The sequence below is a fragment of the Ranitomeya imitator genome, chromosome 1 (assembly GCF_032444005.1).
Source record: "Ranitomeya imitator isolate aRanImi1 chromosome 1, aRanImi1.pri, whole genome shotgun sequence".
Lineage (NCBI taxonomy): Eukaryota > Metazoa > Chordata > Amphibia > Anura > Dendrobatidae > Ranitomeya > Ranitomeya imitator.
The window spans coordinates 357,981,099-358,004,222 of record NC_091282.1 but is presented as its reverse complement, the minus strand read 5'-3'; the positions used below and the strand labels follow the sequence as shown (position 1 = coordinate 358,004,222).

General features: G+C 44.1%; 1 protein-coding gene across 1 annotated transcript in view; it reads left to right on the top strand.

Moving 5' to 3' along the window:
• The window catches only part of LPCAT4 (lysophosphatidylcholine acyltransferase 4), a 100,725-nt gene extending 94,937 nt beyond the window's left edge, over window positions 1-5,788 (top strand). Inside the window, exons 12-14 of the mRNA XM_069760786.1 lie at window positions 2,755-2,853; window positions 4,043-4,193; window positions 5,081-5,788. Of these exons, the coding sequence (XP_069616887.1) occupies window positions 2,755-2,853; window positions 4,043-4,193; window positions 5,081-5,241 (411 nt within the window). The 3' untranslated portion in view covers window positions 5,242-5,788. The remainder of the gene's footprint in view (window positions 1-2,754; window positions 2,854-4,042; window positions 4,194-5,080) is intronic.
• The last annotated feature ends 17,336 nt before the right edge of the window (window positions 5,789-23,124 follow it).

Sequence of the window (23,124 nt, the reverse complement as noted above, 5' to 3'; positions counted from 1 at the left end):
CCATCTCCGCCCCTTGCAACAGGCTTTGCTGGGCAACTGGGACAGGAGTCTCCCATCTCTCGACCGCCCTTGCCCCCTGTCCCCGCGGGTCAGACAATCTCTCGTATGGTGGACCCTGGGTCAATCTCTTCTCCAGGGGAAGTCCTTCCTCCCGATCCGCTGGTTAGTGGTAACTGCCGACGCCAGGCTTCTCGGCTGGGGGGCGGTGTTTCTTCACCACTCTGCCCAGGGCCGTTGGACAGTTCGGGAATCCAGGCTCCCCATCAACATCCTGGAGATTCGTGCTATCAGACTTGCCCTGAGTCGCTTTCACACCCTGCTCGCGGGTCACCCAATACGAGTCCAATCGGACAACGTCACGGCGGTGGCTTACATCAACCACCAGGGGGGTACCCGCAGCAGGGCGGCGATGCAGGAAGTCTCTCACATCCTTCGTTGGGCCGAAACCAACCATTCCATCATCTCTGCGGTGCACATTCCGGGAGTCGAGAACTGGGCGGCGGACTTCCTGAGCCGCCAGGGCCTTGCCTCGGGGGAGTGGGAACTCCACCCAGAGGTCTTTCGACAGATCTGTCTTCGCTGGGGGACCCCGGACGTGGATCTGATGGCGTCCAGATTGAACGCCAAGGTCCACAACTTCATTGCTCGCTCTCGGGATCCCCAGGCCATAGGAGTAGACGCGCTGATTTCTCCGTGGCATCCGTTTCAACTCCCTTACGTGTTCCCTCCTCTCCCCTTACTGCCGAAGGTGATCCGGAGGATCAAGACGGAGGGAGTTCCGGTCATTCTGGTCGCCCCAGACTGGCCACGCCGCGCTTGGTACGCGGAACTCGTTCAGCTCGTAGCCGACGTCCCCTGGCGGTTACCAGACCGCCCAGACCTACTTCGCCAAGGTCCGATCTGCCACCAGAGCTCAGGGGCCCTACGTTTAACGGCGTGGCTGTTGAAACCTGGATTCTAACTCGTGCCGGTTTCTCTCAGCAGGTCATTCCCACCATGTTAAGTGCTCGAAAGGCGTCTTCCGCCTCCATTTACCACCGCGTCTGGAAAACCTTCTTCTCATGGTGCAGGCTCCGAGGGCACCCTCCGCTCGTTTTCTCTATCCCTTGCATCTTGAATTTCCTTCAGTCCGGTCTGGACTCCGGATTGGCACTGAGTTCCCTCAAAGGCCAGATCTCAGCGTTATCTGTGCTGTTCCAGCGCAGGATCGCCGCCAACCTTCAAGTCAAGAACTTCATTCAGGGAGTCTCCCATGTGGTTCCTCCTTACAGGATGCCGTTAGAAACCTGGGATCTCAACTTGGTCCTGGGGGTTCTTCAGGAACCTCCGTTCGAACCCCTTCAAGATGTTCCGCTCTCTGTCCTCTCATGGAAGGTTGCCTTCCTGGTAGCGGTGACGTCCATCAGAAGGGTTTCAGAGCTCGCCGCTTTGTCCTGCCGGGCACCGTTCCTGGCCTTTCATCAGGACAAAGTGGTCCTACGCCCTTCCCCGGCGTTTCTTCCGAAGGTGGTCTCATCTTTTCATCTTAACGAGGACATCATCCTTCCCTCTTTTTGCCCGCAGCCCAAGCATAGGGTCGAGAAGGCTCTCCATACTCTGGACGTGGTACGGGCCCTCAGGAGGTACATTTCCAGAACGGCTCATTTCAGAAAATCGGACGCCCTTTTCGTGCTCCCGGAGGGTCACAGAAAGGGTTTGGCTGCGTCTAAATCCACGATAGCCAGATGGATCCGATCTGCTATCCAGGAATCCTATCGGGTCAGGGACAGTCCTATCCCGGTGGGGATTAGAGCACACTCCACTCGGTCGATGGGTGCTTCCTGGGTCATCCGGCACCAGGCAACAGCGGAGCAGGTTTGCAAGGCCGCAACGTGGTCCAGCCTGCATACCTTCACAAAGCATTACAATGTTCACATCCATTCCTCTGCGGACGCGGCCCTTGGCAGGCGTATTCTGCAAGCGGCCGTTGCGCATTTGTAGTCAGATGGTACACGGAGTTGTTGTTGGTTGTTTTGTTTCCCTCCCAGGGACTGCTTTGGGACGTCCCATGGTCCTGTGTCCCCCAATGAGGCGAAGGAGAAATAGGGATTTTTGTGTGTACTCACCGTAAAATCCTTTTCTCCGAGCCACTCATTGGGGGACACAGCACCCACCCTGGTAGCCTTACGGCTCGTTACCTTTTTTGGTCTTTGACTGTTTGTTTGACATGTTATATGCTAATGTTACTTGATATATTGTTGTTATTATCCTACTGCTTTTGCACTGAACTGGGTCTCTGGAAGCCAGCATGAGGGTGTATACTGCAGGGGAGGAGCTAACCTTTTTTTGTCTCAGCTTAGTGTCAGCCTCCTAGTGACAGCAGCATAACCCATGGTCCTGTGTCCCCCAATGAGTGGCTCGGAGAAAAGGATTTTACGGTGAGTACACATAAAAATCCCTATTTTCCACCATAATATGCAAATAAAATGTTAAAAAAACAGACAATGATTTTCAGGATTTTTTTTTCTCAGTTTGTCTCCCATAGTTGAGGTCTACCTATGATGTAAATTACAGACGCCTCTCATCTTTTTAAGTGGTGGAACTTGCACTATTGCTGACTGACTAAATACTTTTTGCCCCACTGTATGTATGTGGTATACTCGTATATGAACATTTAGATGCACATAACTAGTGCATGATATTGTAATGCAGATAAGCACCCGACCATTTGAGTAGACTGAAAAACAAAGTATGTGACTTTTTCTGTCTCCACAGGATGCTAGTGGAATGATTGATTTCCGAGAAGTATCATTGGTCCTGGCAGCTCAGGATGCCACACGTTCCGCAGAGGAGTTGGCAAAGCTTGCTTTTGATGTAAGTTATTTAGCTGTGCTTTTAGTATTGTAGTGTAGTGAAGCATAACCTTTACTGATGAGCGAAAGCACTGGGATAAGGTCTTATGTGAGCATGTTCGGGTGACAACAGAGTGTCTTCGGCGTGCTGGAATGCTATGTTGGAGACTCCTTGGCTGTTGGGCAATCCTTCCATGTGTTGTGGCTGTCTTAATAGCCGCAAGATATGCAGCAGCAGGGTCTCAGAACATATTATTGGAGCACGCCGAAGACACTTAAGTTGGCACCCAAGCATACTCAGAAAACGCCTTATCCGAACACGTCATCACTAGGAACCCTAATACTCCCAACATTATAACTTATTTTTCTTTTTAAATTTGGGTTGTGACACGATAGATCAAATGGTAAAACTGGAGAGATGAAAAAAGTGAAAATAGGGTCTTGTCTGATAACCAAGTGGTATAAAATATCATGGGTATGCTCATCTGATGGTGTTGACGGTCACATCTCCTATAGAAGCAAGTAAAGGCTGCAGCAGGGACACCAGTGAGATACGATGCAATGAGGAATACAGTGGTTCAGAGTCCTCATTGTCCAATGTTCAAGAGTACGAACGCACACAATAATGGTCTTTGTGGTTTGGTCCTGATGAAGAGGTTTGAAAACTTTGAAACGCATCCACATAATAAACCATTCATGCTTCACCTTTGTGTGACAGTGAGGACTCTGAACCACTGTATTCCTCATTTATTGCACAGATGAGATAGTTTTTAAAGCACCACTCCTGTTTTGTTTTGTTTTTTCTCTTACCACCAGATAGGTTTCCATAGTGTATGCTACGTCTGTGTAGTAAAATAGTACTGCTGTCTTCTGCTATTCCCAGAGCCGCTCTGGTCATGTAGTTGGGACTTCCTGGCTCCCTCTAACCTTTGCTTGAAGTCACAGAGCCAGGCTTTCATAGATTTACATTAAGAGAATGTAATGCTTAGCAGTGATTTACGGGCAAGCGAGAGCTGTAGTCACAAGATGGTGGAGAGGGACCGGAGTGGTGCTGAAAACTGGAGACTATGGTGACCGATGAGTACGGTATATTACTTCACACACGGAACACACATTATGAATACCTAACCGGTGGTGAAAGGAAAACCCCCCAAAAACACAATCTGTATCACTGTTTGCTTTCTCTAATGTTACCCTTCACTCCCTTCCAGCTCTTTTCTACCTGTGATTCAGATGGCTGCTTTCTGCTCTCCGCTGATGGGTTTTCGTCCATTCTTCGTTCACTTGTGGGATCTCCTCCTGCAGAAAGTGGCAAAGTCTATTCAGAGCTGTGCCCACATGAGACTAGAGGCCTTACTCGAGGTGAGAAACATTGAATTACTGGCTGTTACTGAAGAATTTTTTACATTTAGTAAACTAGGATTTCTATTTGTAATATATTGGTGCATGGGTTTGTACACCGGCAATGTACACTAAATGGTCACTTTTTAGTAGAGATGCCCCAATTTCACGATTGGGACGTCTCTGTATGAATTTTTTTTTTTAATTTCCTTTGGTCGCTCCACATTTTTGTGAATGGTATGTGCATGCAGCAGTGAAGTCTCTCCCAGATGTGGAGTTGAGGTACAACTTGGAAAGCATAAGGAAAACGGGCTAAAGAGGAGAAATTAGATCCCTCAGTAGTCAAATGACTCCAGATTTCTATTGCACCATGCTGATGAAGGGGGGGAATCGATTGGATTTTTTTTTTGTGAGGGGAATTTTTCTTTTCTTTAGAATCTGCTGCCAAAAACTGAATAAAATTTTCTTAAACAAATGTTTTAAAGACTCATTTGCACAAGGAACATATAATAATGGATTGGTTTCAGGACACGACAGCAAGCTTCCCTGGACCTCACAATCCCATCCTAAGGGCTCCCTCTCACTTGCGAGAAATACATCTGAGTCTCGCAGGTTAAAACCCTGCTCTGGCATCAGCACTCCAGAGCAGAGCGTGCAGCTCCATGTGTTGCTATGCGGCCGCACGCTCCGCTCTGGAGTGCCGGCGCCAGAGCAGGGTTTTAACCTGCGAGACTCGGATGTATTTCTCGCAAGTGAGAAGAAGCCCTTATCCCAAAAATTATAACGGGAAAACTTTTAGCCCAAATTTCATCATTAATAAGGTAAAACTGTAACCTGTGATTCAATCATTAGGAAAATTCAGCAAAACATATAAGAACATTGATAAAAGCTGTTATTTTTCTTTTCAGATGGATTTATGAAATTTGCCATAAGCCATCCATGTTATCGCCATCTCTTCTTGTTCTATCTGCGCCCTCCGGCATCAGCGCGTAGGAAGCCATCACGTGTCCAGCAGAATGGGGACTGTGCCAGGAAGAGTAATCCTGAGGACAGACCCAAGTCAAACTGACACATATTAAGGGTTGGGGGTTTTATTGGGGGTTGGGGAGGTGGGGAGGGTTTTACTCCAAAGGTTTCTTGGTAAGGGAGGGATTTTATGGTAATTTTCTGGTTGCTGTAAGCATGCCCAGCTACTCTATCATCAGAAGGTAGAGAACATGCAATAAAATGTGCTTAATTGCATAATGGGGAAAAATAATCCCATGAATTTCCATTAAATCATTTAGCTGACAGCTGGGTGCAACAATTTAATGGGAAGTGTAGTGAGCATAGTAACCAAGAACATGGAGAGGGCATGCACTGAAATTGCGCAGAACTTGAAAGAAGCTATGCTGAAGGAGCAATATTCTGCATGTTTGTACCCTGGAAAGGTGCGGGTGCAGATTGGGTGTGACCTTTGCACCCCAAATATCTCAGCTCTCAGGGAAATAGCCTCCCTTCCCCCAAAGAATTTTAAATTTTTACCTTTATTTCGACATTGTATCTCTAAAGGTCCCCGTGTATTACTGCTATTGTCATGTTTCTGAATGATATAATTATTTTTCATAAAAAAATAAGTCTGTGTATTGTGGTTATTGCGTTTGAGCAGAGTGTTTGGTATTGTTCTGTATACCACATAACTAGGAGACCTGAGACTTGTGGAAATATGTTGTGGTTAGACAATAATTAATTCCTTATGAAAGGAAGCTTTATTAATGCGGGGCGTGAATGAACACTTGTGTGGTGTGTGTTTTATAAAAAAAAAAAGTGCTTACAGATCAAAAAATCTCAACTGAAAAGACTTAAAGACTTAAAGGGACACTGTCACCTGGATTTGGAGGGAACAATCTTCAGCCATGGAGGCGGGGTTTTTGATTCACCCTTTCCTTACCCGCTGGCTGCATGCTGGCTGCAATATTGGATTGAAGTTCATTCTCTGTCCTCCATAGTACACGCCTGCGCTGTGCAAGATTGCCTTGTGCCTTTAACTGATCAGATCTACAGTCATGGTCAAAAGTATTGACAGAAAAAAGACTGGCACATCCAAACTAGTGTGAATAGGTGCATACCAGGAGCAGCTACCTTCATATATAATATACAAAAAAAGGTTGCACTCTATCGTGCCAATACACGTCAAATATGAAATACATGAAATACGAATAGCAAAATTGCTTTTTGAACATTAGGAAACATTTTTTGAGACGCTTAGCACAGAATTTGGCCAAATAGTGTTAGCCCATCAACCATCGTCAAGGTGGTCTCATTAAAAAACTGATGGGTACCTGACCTTCCTGTCCAAATGTGAACACTTACCGAAGCACTGAGCACTCCTCCCTTCACCATCTGGTTTTTAATTACATCTATTCACACTTGGTTCCGGCCAACCCATATGTAGGCTTTGCTGAGAGAGGTGTCCATATTCACCCAAGCATGCAGACATTAGCCTTCGGTAAGTGTTCACATTTGGACCAGGAGGTCAGGTACCCATCAGTTTTTTAATGAGACCACCTTGACGATGGTTGATGGGCTCACACTATTTGGCCAAATTCTGTGCTAAGCGTCTCAAAAAATGTTTCCTAATGTTCAAAAAGCAATTTCCCTATTCATATTTCATGTATTTCATATTTGACGTGTATTGGCACGATAGAGTGCAACCTTTTTTTGTATATTATGGTCAAAAGTATTGACACCCCTGCAATTCAGTCAGATAATACTCATTTTCTTCCTGAAAATGATTGCAAACACAAATTATTTGGTATTATCTTAATTTAATTTGTCTTAAATGAAAAAACACAAAAAGAATTGTCCTAAAGCCAAATTGGATATAATTCCACACCAAACGTAAAAAAGGGGGTGGACAAAAGTATTGGCACTGTTCGAAAAATCATGTGATGCTTCTCTAATTTGTGCAATTAACAGCACCTGTAACTTACATGTGGCACCTAACAGGTGTTGGCAATAACTAAATTACACTTGCAGCCAGTTGACATGGATTAAAGTTGACTCAACCTATGTCCTGTGTCCTTGTGTGTACCACATTAAGCATGGAGAAAAGAAAGAAGACCAAAGAACTGTCTGAGGACTTGAGAAACCAAATTGTGAGGAAGCATGAGCAATCTCAAGGCTACAAGTCCATCTCCAAAGACCTGAATGTTCCTGTGTCTACCGTGCACAGTGTCATCAAGAAGTTTAAAGCCCATGGCACTGTGGCTAACCTCCCTAGATGTGGACGGAAAAGAAAAATTGACAAGAGATTTCAACGCAAGATTGCGCGGATGTTGGATAAAGAACCTCGACTAACATCCAAACAAGTTCAAGCTGCCCTGCAGTCCAAGGGTACAACAGTGTCAACCTGTACTATCCGTCAACTTCTGAATGAAAAGGGACTGTATGGTAGGAAACCCAGGAAGACCCCACTTCTTACCTCGAGACATAAAAAAGCCAGGCTGGAGTTTGCCAACACTTACCTGAAAAAGCCTAAAACGTTTTGGAAGAATGTTCTCTGGTCAGATGAGACAAAAGTAGTGCTTTTTGGGCAAAAGCATCAACATAGAGTTTACAGGAGATAAAAAGAGGCATTCAAAGTAAAGAACACGGTCCCTACAGTCAAACATGGCAGAGGTTCCCTGATGTTTTGGGGTTGCTTTGCTGCCTCTGGCACTGGACTGCTTGACCGTGTGCATGGCATTATGAAGTCTGAAGACTACCAACAAATTTTGCAGCATAATGTAGAGCCCAGTGTGAGAAAGCTGGGTCTCCCTCAGAGGTCATGTGTCTTCCAGCAGGACAATGACCAAAAAAACACTTAAAAATAGTTTGAGAGAAAGCACTGGAGACTTCTAAGGTGGCCAGCAATGAGTCCAGACCTGAATCCCATGGAACACCTGTGGAGATATCTAAAAATGGCAGTTTGGAGAAGGCACCCTTCAAATATCAGAGACCTGGAGCAATTTGCCAAAGAAGAATGGTCTAAAATTCCAGCAGAGCATTGTAAGAAACTCATTGATGGTTACCGGAAGTGGTTGATCGCAGTTATTTTGGCTAAAGGTTGTGCAACCAAGTATTAGGCTGAGGGTGCCAATACTTTTGTCTGGCCCATTTTTGGAGTTTTGTGTGAAATTATCGATGTTTTGTTTTTTGCTTCATTCTCTTTTGTGTTTTTTCATTTAAGACAAATTAAGATAATAATACCAAAGAATTTGTGTTTACTCATTTTCTTCCTGAAAATGATTGCATTGTCTAACAGAATTGCAGGGGTGTCAATACTTTTGACCATGACTGTATGTACAATTCAGTGATTGGTAACATATATAGGACTTGCACTCTTCTGCGTCAGTACAACAAAATAGCTGCTTATAACCTTATAGATGGAAAATGAAAAGCTAAATAATGACAGATCAAGGGATCAGCACGTTAATCTCTGAAGGACACATCAATTTTCGTTTTTGTGTTTTGAAAAAAGGAGAGGAAAAAATGAAAATTACTATTTTCATTTTACTCTGGCATGGACCTATGATGGCTTGTTTCTTGAGAAGTAAAACACCATTCATTTTACCTTATAGAATAAGGGAAAATTAAAAAAAAATATCCAAATGCCGTGAAATGGTGAAAAAATAAATGCACTTCCACTATTTGTTTCATTGTGCAGTACAAATTACCTGGAAACCTGATTCCAGGTACGATTGCGGAGATAGCAATCGTATGCTGTAGTTTCTTTTACTCTCTACAAAATTCAGAACTTAAAAAAAAAAAAAAAACCCCGGTTTGTCACCATCATTATTCTTTCAAATAACTGGTTTTAGTTCAGAAGTACAAAGAAACTAATATGTATGAGCGTAAAAGACCCATCTAAAGTTAAGTTTACACGTCGCAAACCTCAATGGACATTAAAAATATTGTATTTGAATATAAGTCACATTGATGCTTTTAAAAGAGAACTGGACTAAAGTAATCTCAAGAAATACAGGATAACTCCCCTCCTGAGGAGCAGAAATAAGAGAAAGGAGGGAGGGGAGGAGCGAGGGAGTGGTAAAATGAGTGACATGAGAGAAACTCCTAGGAGGACCTACAGAAGTTAAGTGTACTAAGATAAGCACAAAGATTTTATATTCAACTGATTCTAGAAAATCCGATTACAAAATTAGAGGTACATTTTTCAGATGTACCTCTTAAGAATGCTGTAAGATCTTCCATTCGCCGCCACTTGGAGCTGTCTTAGCAGCTACTTAAAGGTCAACGACAATCTATATTATACCAATAGGAACCCTTTATGTACTAAAGATAACACAGATAAAATATAGCTTTTAATTAACCCCTTTCTGCCATTAGACGTACTATTGCGTCCATGTGGGGTGGGCTTTTCTTCCCAAGGACGCAATAGTACGTCATATGCGATCGGCAGCGCTCACGGGGGGAGCGCCGCCGATCGCGGCCGGGTGTCAGCTGTTTATCGCAGCTGACATCCGGCACTATGTGCCAGGAGCGGTCACGGACCGCCCCCGGCACATTAACCCCCGGCACACCGCGATCAAAGATGATCGCGATGTGCCGGCGGTACAGGGAAGCACCGCGCAGGGAGGGGGCTCCCTGCGGGCTTCCCTGAGCCCCCCGCAGCAACGCGATGTGATCGCGTTGCTGCGAGGGTCTCACCTCCCTCCCTGCTCCCTCCAGCCCCGGATCCAAGATGGCCGCGGATCCGGGTCCTGCAGGGAGGGAGGTGGCTTCACAGAGCCTGCTCAGAGCAGGCACTGTGAAGCAGCCTGCACTCCTATCAGATCAGTGATCTGACAGAGTGCTGTGCAAACTGTCAGATCACTGATCTGTGATGTCCCCCCCTGGGACAAAGTAAAAAAGTAAAAAAAAAAAATTTCAAATGTGTAAAAAAAAATTAAAAAAAATATTCCAAAATAATGAAAAAAAAATAAAAATATTATTCCCATAAATACATTTCTTTATCTAAATAAAAAAAAAAAAACAATAAAAGTACACATATTTAGTATCGCCGCGTCCGTAACGGCCCGACCTATAAAACTGGCCCACTAGTTAACCCCTTCAGTAAACACCGTAAGAAAAAAAAAAAAAAAACGAGGCAAAAAACAACGCTTTATTATCATACCGCCGAACAAAAAGTGGAATAACACGCGATCAAAAAGACAGATATAACTAACCATGGTACCGCTGAAAACGTCATCTTGTCCCGCAAAAAACGAGCCGCCATACAGCATCATCAGCAAAAAAATAAAAAAGTTATAGCCCTGAGAATAAAGCGATGCAAAAATAATTATTTTTTCTATAAAATAGTTTTTATCGTATAAAAGCGCCAAAACATAAAAAAATGATATAAATGAGGTGTCGCTGTAATCGTACTGACCCGAAGAATAAAACTGCTTCATCAATTTTACCAAACGCGGAACGGTATAAACGCCTCCCCCAAAAGAAATTCATGAATAGCTGGTTTTTGGTCATTCTGCCTCACAAAAATCGGAATAAAAAGCGATCAAAAAATGTCACGTGCCCGAAAATGTTACCAATAAAAACATCAACTCGTCCCGCAAAAACCAAGACCTCACATGACTCTGTGGACCAGAATATAGAAAAATTATAGCTCTCAAAATGTGGTAACGCAAAAAATATTTTTTGCAATAAAAAGCGTCTTTCAGTGTGTGACGGCTGCCAATCATAAAAATCCGCTAAAAAACCCGCTATAAAAGTAAATCAAACCCCCCTTCATCACCCCCTTAGTTAGGGAAAAATTAAAAAAATGTATTTATTTCCATTTTCCCATTAGGGCTAGGGTTAGAGTTAGGGCTAGGGTTAGGGCTAGGGCTAGGGTTAGGGCTAGGGTTAGGGCTAGGGTTAGGGCTAGGGCTAGGGTTAGGGTTAGGGCTAGGGTTAGGGTTAGGGCTAGGGTTAGGGCTAGGGTTAGGGCTAGGGTTAGGATTAGGGTTAGGGCTAGGGTTAGGGCTAGGGCTACAGTTTGGGTTGGGGCTAAAGTTACAGTTAGGGTTTAGATTACATTTACGGTTGGGAATAGGGTTGGGATTAGGGTTAGGGGTGTGTCAGGGTTAGAGGTGTTGTTAGGGTTACTGTTGGGATTAGGGTTAGGGATGTGTTTGGATTAGGGTTTCAGTTATAATTGGGGGGTTTCCACTGTTTAGGCACATCAGGGGCTCTCCAAACGCGACATGGCGTCCGATCTCAATTCCAGCCAATTCTGCGTTGAAAAAGTAAAACAGTGCTTCTTCCCTTCCGAGCTCTCCCGTGTGCCCAAACAGGGGTTTACCCCAACATATGGGGTATCAGCGTACTCAGGACAAATAGGACAACAACTTTTGGGGTCCAATTTCTCCTGCTACCCTTGGGAAAATACAAAACTCGGGGCTAAAACATATTTTTTGTGGGGAAAAAAAAGATTTTTTATTTTCACGGCTCTGCGTTATAAACTGTAGTGAAACACTTGGGGGTTCAAAGTTCTCACAACACATCTAGATTAGTTCCCTGGGGGGTCTAGTTTCCAATATGGGGTCACTTGTGGGGGGTTTCTACTGTTTAGGTACATTAGGGGTTCTGCAAACGCAATGTGACGTCTGCAGACCATTCCATCTAAGTCTGCATTCCAAATGGCGCTCCTTCCCTTCCGAGCTCTGCCATGCGCTCAAACGTTGGTTTCCCCCAACATACGGGGTATCAGCGTACTCAGGACAAATTGGACAACAACTTTTGGGGTCGAATTTCTCCTCTTACCCTCGGGAAAATACAAAACTGGGGGCTAAAAAATAATTTTGGGGGGAAAGATTTTTTTTTTTAATTTTCACGGCTCTGCGTTACAAACTGTAGTGAAACACTTGGGGGTTCAAAGATATCACAACACATCTAGATGAGTTCCTTAGGGGGTCTAGTTTCCAAAATGGTGTCACTTGTGGGAGGTTTCTACTGTTTAGGTACATTAGGGGCTCTGCAAATGCAATGTGACACCTGCAGACCATTCCATCTAAGTCCTCATTCCAAATGGAGCTCCTTCCCTTCCGAGCCCTCCCATGCGCCCAAACAGTGGTTCCCCCCCACATATGGGGTATCAGCGCACTCAGGACAAATTGGACAACAAATTGTGGGGTCGAATTTCTCCTTTTACCCTCGGGAAAATACAAAACTGGGGGCTAAAAAATAATTTTTGTGGGAAAAAATTTTTTTTTTTTTTTTACGGCTCTCCATTATAAACTTCTGTGAAGCCCTTGGTGGGTCAAAGCGCTCAGCACACATCTAGATAAGTTCCTAAGGGGGTCTACTTTCCAAAATGGTGTCACTTGTGGGGGGTTTCTACTGTTTAGGTACATTAGGGGCTCTGCAAACGCAATGTGACACCTGCAGACCATTCCATCTAAGTCTGCATTCAAATGGCACTCCTTCCCTTCTGAGCCCTCCCATGTGCCCAAACAGTGGTTCCCCCCACATATGGTGTATCATCGCACTCAGGACAAATTGGGCAACAAATTTTGGGGTCCAATTTCTCCTGTTACCCTCAGGAAAATACAAAACTGGGGGCTAAAAAAATAATTTTTGTGGGAAAAAAATTTTGTTTTATTTTTACGGCTCTGCATTATAAACTTCTGTGAAGCACTTGGTGGGTCAAAGTGCTCACCACACCTCTAGATAAGTTCCTTAGGGGGTCTACTTTCCAAAATGGTGTCATTTGTGGGGGGTTTCAATGTTTAGGCACATCAGTGGCTCTTCAAACGCAACATGGCGTCCCATCTCAATTCCTGTCAATTTAGCTTTGAAAAGTCAAACGGCGCTCCTTCCCTTCCGAGCTCTCCCATCCACCCAAACAGTGGTTTACCCCCACATATGGGGTATCCGCGTACTCAGGACAAATTGTACAACAACTTTTGGGGTCCAATTTCTTCTCTTACCCTTGGGAAAATAAAAAATTGGGGGCAAAAAGATAATTTTTGTGAAAAAATATGATTTTTTATTTTTACGGTTCTACATTATAAACTTCTGTGAAGCACTTGGTGGGTCAAAGTGCTCACCACACCTCTAGATAAGTTCCTTAGGGGGTCTACTTTCCAAAATGGTGTCACTTGTGGGGGGTTTCAATGTTTAGGCACATCAGTGGCTCTTCAAACGCAACATGACGTCCCATCTCAATTCCTGTCAATTTTGCATTGAAAAGTCAAACGGCGCTCCTTCCCTTCCGAGCTCTCCCATCCGCCCAAACAGTGGTTTACCCCCACATATGGGCTATCAGCGTACTCAGGACAAATTGTACAACAACTTTTGGGGTCCAATTTCTTCTCTTACCCTTGGGAAAATAAAAAATTGGGGGCGAAAAGATAATTTTTGTGAAAAAATATGATTTTTTATTTTTACGGTTCTACATTATAAACTTCTGTGAAGCACTTGTTGGGTCAAAGTGCTCACCACACCTCTAGATAAGTTCCTTAGGGGGTCTACTTTCCAAAATGGTGTCACTTGTGGGGGGTTTCAATGTTTAGCCACATCAGGGGCTCTCCAAACGAAACATGGCGTCCCATCTCAATTCCAGTCAATTTTGCATTGAAAAGTCAAATGGCGCTCCTTCGCTTCCGAGCTCTGCCATGCGCCCAAACAGTGGTTTACCCCCACATGTGGGGTATTGGCATACTCAGGACAAATTGTACAACAATGTTTGGGGTCCATTTTCTCCTGTTACCCTTGGTAAAATAAAACAAATTGGAGCTGAATTACATTTTTTGTGAAAAAAAGTTAAATGTTCATTTTTATTTAAACATTCAAAAAATTCCTGTGAAGCACCAGAAGGGTTAATAAACTTCTTGAATATGGTTTTGAGCACCTTGAGGGGTGTAGTTTTTAGAATGGTGTCACACTTGGGTATTTTCTATCATATAGACCCCTCAAAATGACTTCAAATGAGATGTGGTCCCTAAAATAAAATGGTGTTGTAGAAATGAGAAATTGCTGGTCAACTTTTAACCCTTATAACTCCCTAACAAAAAAAAATTTTGGTTCCAAAATTGTGCTGATGTAAAGTAGACATGTGGGAAATGTTACTTATTAAGTATTTTGTGTGACATATCTCTGTGATTTAATTGCATAAAAATTCAAAGTTGGAAAATTGCGAAATTTTCATAATTTTCGCCAAATTTCCGTTTTTTTCACAAATAAACGCAGGTACTATCAAATAATTTTTACCATTGTCATGAAGTACAATATGTCACGAGAAAACAATGTCAGAATCACCAGGATCCATTGAAGCGTTCCAGAGTTATAACCTCATAAAGGGACAGTGGTCAGAATTGTAAAAATTGGCCCGGTCATTAACGTGCAAACCACCCTTGGGGGTAAAGGGGTTAATATACCAATTAAAACCATGCCACAAATACAACCAGATAAACACATAAAACACACAACCGTGCACTCTGGGATAACCCTGCCAAACAATACCTCTTAGTACTGCCTACCTATCAGTGGAGGTTGGCACCCTAAACACAGATACGAGATTGGCGCCCCCACTCACCGTCGGCTGTCCCTATGTCTGCTAGTATGGATCCTAATATAGGTGTCACATACAGACCAGCACTTACACTAGACAGGAAAAAGATAGGCAGACTAACTGGCTGATTGTATATATATATATATTTATGAAATAATCATATATATAAACTAGGTTTGTGACAGGGTGAGATACACGGACTAAAGACCAACAATGTGCATAACAAAAAAGTGCTCGTGTATTAAAAATAGGCCTCACTACCTCTGTACCCTACTGCTGTGCAGCCTGCCTGGCTGTGGAGGTTGGCACCCTACTGGTCAGCGGAATGGCGCCCCCACTCAGCGACGACTTGCCCTGGGAAGAGCTAAAATTAAATCCCAGCCTGATAATGATCAGACACAGATGTGTAAATACACAAAAATGGCAAGGCACAAAAACATATATAGCTGCAGGGAGAAAAAGGAAAAAAAAAAAGAAAAAAAAAAAAACCTTATCTTCAGCCGAAGATAGCCTAGTGCTTAGATATATGCATGGTAAACAGAGGGTGAGACCGATACTTATCAGTGTTGATATTTCATACAGTGTTGATATTTCATGAAATATCAACACTGATAAGTATCGGTCTTACCCTCTGTTTACCATGCATATATCTAAGCACTAGGCTATCTTCGGCTGAAGATAAGGTTTTTTTTGTTTTTTTTGTTTTTTTCCTTTTTTTTTTTCCTTTTTCTCCCTGCAGCTATATATGTTTTTGTGCCTTGCCATTTTTGTGTATTTACACATCTGTGTCTGATCATTATCAGGCTGGGATTTAATATTAGGGCTTCCCAGGGCCAGTCGTCGCTGAGTGGGGGCGCCATTCCGCTGACCAGTAGGGTGCCAACCTCCACAGCCAGGCTGGCTGCACAGCAGTAGGGTACAGAGGTAGTGAGGCCTATTTTTAATACACGAGCACTTTTTTGTTATGCACATTGTTGGTCTTTAGTCCGTGTATCTCACCCTGTCACAAACCTAGTTTATATATATGATTATTTCATAAATATATATATATACAATCAGCCAGTTAGTCTGCCTATCTTTTTCCTGTCTAGTGTAAGTGCTGGTCTGTATGTGACACCTATATTAGGATCCATACTAGGAGACATAGGGACAGCCGACGGTGAGTGGGGGCGCCAATCTCGTATCTGTGTTTAGGGTGCCAACCTCCACTGATAGGTAGGCAGTACTAAGAGGTATTGTTTGGCAGGGTTATCCCAGAGTGCACGGTTGTGTGTTTTATGTGTTTATCTGGTTGTATTTGTGGCATGGTTTTAATTGGTATATTAATTAAAAGCTATATTTTATCTGTGTTATCTTTAGTACATAAAGGGTTCCTATTGGTATAATAAAGATCTTCCATTCGCCTGAACTCTGGGATTATATTTATAACAAATGTAAACGTAGCAGATCATATACACCAAATATGTGATGCCATATACCTCAATGTGTACAGAGCGTGGTATATATGCGCTAAAGGAGGGAATGATAGACCATTTGGAATGGTACTAGAGATCAAAAGAACGTCAAGTGGTCAAGAAGTTAAAAATGTGGGACATGAGATAAAAAAACACCTTTGCGTAATGGGTGGCAATAGATGACACTAGCAGCAACAGAGTGCCTGCACTGGTGTAAAAACAAGATACAAATAAAGAGATATAATAAAACACCATGGAGGGGGATCCAAACAGGTAATGTAATATTGTTAGGCATGTGACATATACTGGTTACAATTGTAGTCCATATCCAATGTGAGGGAAATTAAGCTTATTGAGACCGCTGGAGTGCTTTGCGGTCACAGACCTAGCTGAATAAAGTGCAGAATAAAAGTAAGTTTGGTCCTGGACAAGCCATTTGACCAAAGCTGATTTAAGAAAACCTGGCATGGGCTTTTATTTTTGGAGTGAACTAAAAATGGTAGTGGGGCGGTTCACTCTCTCCAGCTGGGTTATACAAGTGGCCCATGGCCACAGATCTCATTCAAAAACCCTGCAGCAAAGGTTGGGTGTTAGTGTTGGTTTGCAAGCTGTAGCGCAGGTGGCTCTGCAACATCCAACTTGTGTGCAGTCAACACAGAGCCATGGAAACGAATGCCTGGTGCCCCCTCAGCCTGACACTGGTGCAGTCACCCACTGCAACAGGTCTCGGAAACGGACTGTTTTGATGCCCTGGCTGCGATCCAGAGGATACTGTTTGCTTTTCATTTGTGAGTTTTTGGACAATTAAGACATTTTGCTTTGAACTTTACTGGGTCACTGGCTCATTTTATTATTGTACATATTTATAGCGCCATTTATTCCATGGCGCTTTACATGTCAAAAAGGGGGCAAATATAGACGTATACAACTAAACATGAGCAAAAAAACAAGGCACACAGGGACAGAAGGAGGGAGGACCATGCCCGTGAGGGCTCAGTGTGCAGGGGATGGGTGAGGATACACTAGGAGAGGGTCGAGCTGGTTGTGCGGCAGTTCAGTAGGTTGAGTATCACTGCAGGCTGTAGGCTTGTCGGAAGAGGTGAGTCTTCAAGTTCTTTTTGAAGGTTTCTATGGTAGGCGAGAGTCTGATGTGTTGTGGTAGAGTTCCAGAGTATGGGGGAAGCACGGGAGGTCTTGGATGCGGTTGTGGGAAGGAGAGATGAGAGGGGAGTAGAGAAGGAGGTCTTGAGAGGATCGGAGGTTGCGTGTAGGTAAGTACCGGGAGACCATGTCACAGATGTATGGAGGAGACAGGTGGATGGCTCTGTATGTGATAGTAAGGGTTTTGAACTTGAGTCTCTGGGCGATAGGAAGCCAGTGAAGGGCTTGACATAGGGTAGAGGCTGGGGAATAGTGGGGAGACAGGTAGATTAGTCGGGCAACAGTGTAGGATGGATTGGAGTGGTGCTTGAAGGGAGGCCAGAGAGTAGGAGGTTGCAGTAGTCAAGGCGGGAGGTAAGGGCATGCAATAATGTTTTAGTGGTGTCGCGGTCAAGGAATGCGTGGATCCGGGAGATATTGTTGAGTTTAAGATAGCAGGAGGAGGCAAGGGCTTGGATATGTGGCTTGAAAGAGGGCAGAGTCGAGGATGGCACCGGGCGTTTGGGACTGGGGAAATGAGCAGCCATTGACATTGATAGATAGGTCTGGTGGAGGGGTAGAGTGAGATGTGGGAAAAATGATGAATTCTGTTTTGTCCATGTTCAGTTTTAGAAAGCGAGCAGAAAAGAAGGCCGAGATAGCAGACACAGTGTGGGATTTTGGTAAGTAAGGAGGTGAGGTCAGGTCCGGATAGGTAGATCTGCATGTCATCGGTGTAGAGATGGTACTGCATACCGTGGGATTCTATGAGCTGTCCTAGGCCGAAGGTGTAGATGGAGAAGAGTAGGGGTCCTAGAACAGAGCCTTGAGGAACACCGACTGACAAGGGCCGGAGTGAGGAGGTGGTGTGGGGGAGGCAGGCACTGAATGTTCGGTCTATCAAATATGACTATATCCAGGATAGGGCCAAGTCTGTGATGCCAAGAGATGAGAGGATCTGTAGCAGAAGGGAGTGGTCCAAGGTGTCAAAGGCAGAAGACAGGTCCAGGTGAAGGAGGACAGAGTAGTGTCGCTTGCTCTTGGCGGTTAGTAGGTCATTGGTGACTTTAGTTAGGGCAGTTTCGGTTGAGTGATGGGGTCGGAAGCAGATTGTAACTGGTAAAAAAGGGGAGAGGAGGAGAGGTGGGAGGACAGTTCAAAATGGACATGTTCCAGTAATTTTGAGGCATATTGGAGAAGAGATATCGGGCGATAGCTAAACACAGGATGGGTCGAGGGAGGGCTTTTTGAGGATGGGTGTGATCGTAGCATGTTTTAAGGATGATGGGAAGACACCGTTTGTAAGAGGTTTAAGAGGTGTGTTAGGGATGGGATGAAGACTGCGGCAAGGTTAGGGATGAGGTGGGACGGGAGCGGGTCAAGCATGCAAGTGGTGAGGTATGATCTTGACAGGATGGTGGAGAGCTGATCTTCTGCCATGGTGGAGAAGCTGGTTTTGGAGGAACAGGGTTGAGCAGCTAAGGGATAATGGGCGCTGTAGGCCAAAGCTTTCTCTGATCGTATCGATCTTCTGTTTTTAAAGAGGCAAAATCTTCAGCACAAATGAGAGGGGAGGGACGGGGTGCAGGGGGACGGAGTAGAGAATTGAAAGTGTTGAAAAGCTGTTTAGGATTGTGAGACAGGGAGGATATGAGAGATGAGAAGTAATTTTTTTTTGCTGCAGTGAGCGTGGACTTGAAGCTGGCGAGGGACTGTTTGTATGCAGTGAAGTTGTCAGCAGAGTGGGATCGCTTCCATCTCTGCTCAGTGATCCTGGAAGCCTGTCTCAGTTCTTTGGTCAGGCAGGGCTGCCTGTTGATTGTACGAGTTTTGCTATGCATGAGCGGGGCGGCCGAGTTGAGTGTTGCTGTTATTGTGTTATAAAAAGTGGCAGCAGCATCTTTGTCATGAAGGGAGGCTATGTCTCTAAGGCCGGTTTCACACGTCAGTGGCTCCGGTACGTGAGGTGACAGTTTCCTCACGTACCGGAGCCACTGACACACGTAGACACAGCAGACTACGTCTGGAGCAGATGCCTACATGTGAATATATCTCCAGCTAAGGGCAATCGGGTGTGAATGAGGAGGTGGCTGGGTATGGGAGACCAGATGTAGAGAGTTAAAGGGACTCTGTCACCTGAATTTGGAGGGAACAATTTTCAGCCATAGGGGCGGGGTTTTCGGGTGTTTGATTCACCCTTTCCTTACCCGCTGGCTGCAATATTGGATTGAAGTTCATTCTCTGTCCTCTGTAGTACATGCCTGCACAAGGGGCATTTTTAAGGAAATACTACTAGAATCCTGCAGAAAACATATGCCCACTGATAATAAAATATTAATGAATAAAACAAAGCCATTATGGATAAATAAGACAGTACAAAGATCAATAAGACAAAAACAGGGCATTTAAAATCTTGAAAGCCGAGAATACTGAAATAGCATTTCCGGAGTATAAAGACCTAAAGAAGAAATGCAAAAAAGAAATCAAGCTAGCACCGTTATCTACAGAGAAACAAATCGCTAATGATATTAAAATAAAGCCCCAAATTTTTTATAAATACAGTACAGACCAAAAGTTTGGACACACCTTCTCATTTAATGATTTTTCTGTATTTACATGACTGAAAATTGTAAATTCACACTGAAGGCATCAAAACTATGAATTAATACATGTGGAATTATATACTTAACAAAAAAAGTGTGAAACAACTGAAAATATGTCTTATATTCTAGGTTCTTCAAAGTAGTCACCTTTTGCTTTGATGACTGCTTTGCACACTCTTGGCATTCTCTTGATGAACTTCAAGAGGTTGTCACTGGAAATGGTTTTCCCTTCACAGGTGTGCCCTGTCAGGTTTAATAAGTGGAATTTCTTGCCCTATAAATGGGGTGGGACCATCAGTTGTGTTGTGCAGAAGTCTGGTGGATACTCTGCTGATAGTCCTACTGAATTGACTGTTAGAATTTGTATTATGGCAAGAAAAAAGCAGCTAAGGAAAGAAAAACGAGTGGCCATCATTACTTTAAGAAATGAAGGTCAGTCAGTATTGAGCATCATGTGGGGTCATTATACAGTATGGAGAACTGTGTGCGGCCATTATACAGTATTGAGCATCGTGTGGTGACCGTTATACAGTATTGATCATCATGTGTGGCCATTATACAGTATTGAGCATCATGTGGGTTCATTATACAGTATGGAGCATCATGTGTGGCCATTATACAGTATTGGAAAAAAGTCAAAACACTGCACTCATCTGGTTCAAATTTGCTAATGTGGAAAAGTTTATTGAAGACGTGAAAACAAAAACAGTAAGGCAACAAGTTTAACGTTTCTCCGCCTAGACACTGTTTGTGTCGGCGCTTCACACGGCACCTCCAGCTGCGGACTTTACAACCCCGGACTGCGCCTCCACTGCACCACCTATGACTGCACACATGTCTTTACAAAGGGGACAGACTCGGCTTTAAGGAAGTATATTATTCCCCGCCTCACCCCAGTCACTCAGCTGGAACCTTCAAGTCTGCAGAGCTATAAAGGAGCCTGCAGTATTATCCAGCCTACCTGACCCTTGACAGATGTCTCAAATCTATCACTGGACTGTACTATAAGCTTCCGACCATTGAATAATAAGACAGTTTATCCGTCATCTGGGTCACAGCCGGACTACCTTTATCTGGCCACATATAACTCTACCCTTGTTCCTACATGACGTGCCACAAACAGTCCCGAAGGCACCATTTGTGAACAAGGCCACTGAGTGGCCGAAACGTTAAACTTGTTGCCTTACTGTTTTTGTTTTCACGTCTTCAATAAACTTTTCCACATTAGCAAATTTGAACCAGATGAGTGCAGTGTTTTGACTTTTTTCTAGTAACTGGGGGTCTCTTGATCCCGTTCACTAGCACCATCAAGAAACTCTACCCATTTGTCGAGTGCTAGCTCTTTGTATTTGCATATATTATACAGTATTGAGCATCATGTGTGGCCATTAAACAGTATTGAGCATCACGTGTGGCCATTATACAGTATGGAGCATCAGGTGTGGCCATTATACAGTATTGAGCATCATGTGGGTTCATTATACAGTATGGAGCATCATGTGTGGCCATTATACAGTATGGAGCATCACGTGTGGCCATTATACAGTATTGAGCATCATGTGGGGTCATTATACAGTATGGAGAACTGAGTGCGGCCATTATACAGTATTGAGCATCATGTGTGGTGGCCGTTATACAGTTTTGAGCATCATGTGTGGCCATTATACAGTATTGAGCATCATGTGTGGCCATTATACAGTATGGAGCACTGTGTGGCCATATTTTTTTTGTTTATAATTATTGTTTATGAAACAGTGTGATCAGCAGTGCTAAATGGGTGTGGTTGGGACGTGGATATGAGTGTGACTAGTTGTGAAATGGTGTGGTCAGAGGCATGGCCTAAAATTTGCCGCAGCGCACTACGCGCGCCACAAACTTTATACCTCTTTCCCTTCTTCAAAAGTTGGGAAGTATGGTACTGCATTTGCCAGATCACGGCAAATGCCGCAAATACCATAGGGAATGAATGAGGCCAAAAGCAGTGTTGCTGTAAGGCTGCTTTCACACATCAGGTTTTTTGTTTCAGGCTAAATCCAGCTCTCGGGAGAAAAAACGGAATCGGAAAAAATAAAAACCGAATCCGGTTTTTCCCCCATTGACTTGTATTAGCGCCGGATTGCGCCGGATGGCCCAGCGTTCCTTCCGGTTTGATGCCGGATCCGGTGTACACTCGATTCTGGCGTCTGGATAAAATGTCTACTGTAACGTTTTTTGTCTCCGGCGAAAAAGCCTGAAGCGCTTCCGGCTGTTTGCTAGAATGGAAGCTGGAAGGTGCCGGATGCAGAAAATGGCGGATCCGGCGGCCTGATCCGGTTTTTTAAGCTGAGCATGCTCCAATTTTTTTTATCCAATAATCTAGATAGGCTAGCCGGATCCCTCAAAAAAACGGATCCGTCGCATCAGTTTTTCACAATCTGCGCCGGATCCAGTTTTTCCAACATTCGCCGGATTTAGCCTGAAACAAAAAACCTGATGTGTGAAAGTAGCCTAAGTGATCCGTTACGCGGCAGATGCAGAAAAACTGCTGGATCTGCTGCAAAAGGCGACTTTCACATCAGCGATTCTTGCCAAAGTCACTGCCGATAGTGTCATACTCACCAAAGGGGGAGGCAGCGCTAAAAGTGCCTAGGGCAGCAGAAACTCTTAAAGGGACACTGTCACCTGAATTTGGAGGGAACAATCTTCAGCCATGGAGGCGGGGTTTTGGGGTTTTTGATTCACCCTTTCCTTACCCGCTGGCTGCAATATTGGATTGAAGTTCATTCTCTGTCCTCCGTAGTACATGCCTGCACAAGGTGCAATCTTGCCTTGTGTAGGTATGTACTATGGAGGACAGAGAATAAACTTCAATCCAATATTGCAGCCAGCATGCAGCCAGCGGGTAAGGAAAGGGTGAATCAAAAACCCCAAAACCCCGCCTCCATGGCTGAAGATTGTTCCCTCCAAATTCAGGTGACAGTGTCTCTTTAAGTACGGCCCTGCACACTGTAATCAGTATTAATTGATTAAATGCTGACAATGATTAAAAATCATTGCTCTTGGCAGAACATTGTTCTGTGTACAGAGGATGTGTGTTGGCGATAACATAGTAAATGCTCAAAGAACAAAAGTATTAATAATTGTTCTGCCCGCATTGAATTCTCAGCATTGGTCGTGGAACCACTGGTATGACCATTTCCCCAAAGTGCCTTAGTGTTTTTTCAACATGACAATGCCAAGCTGCA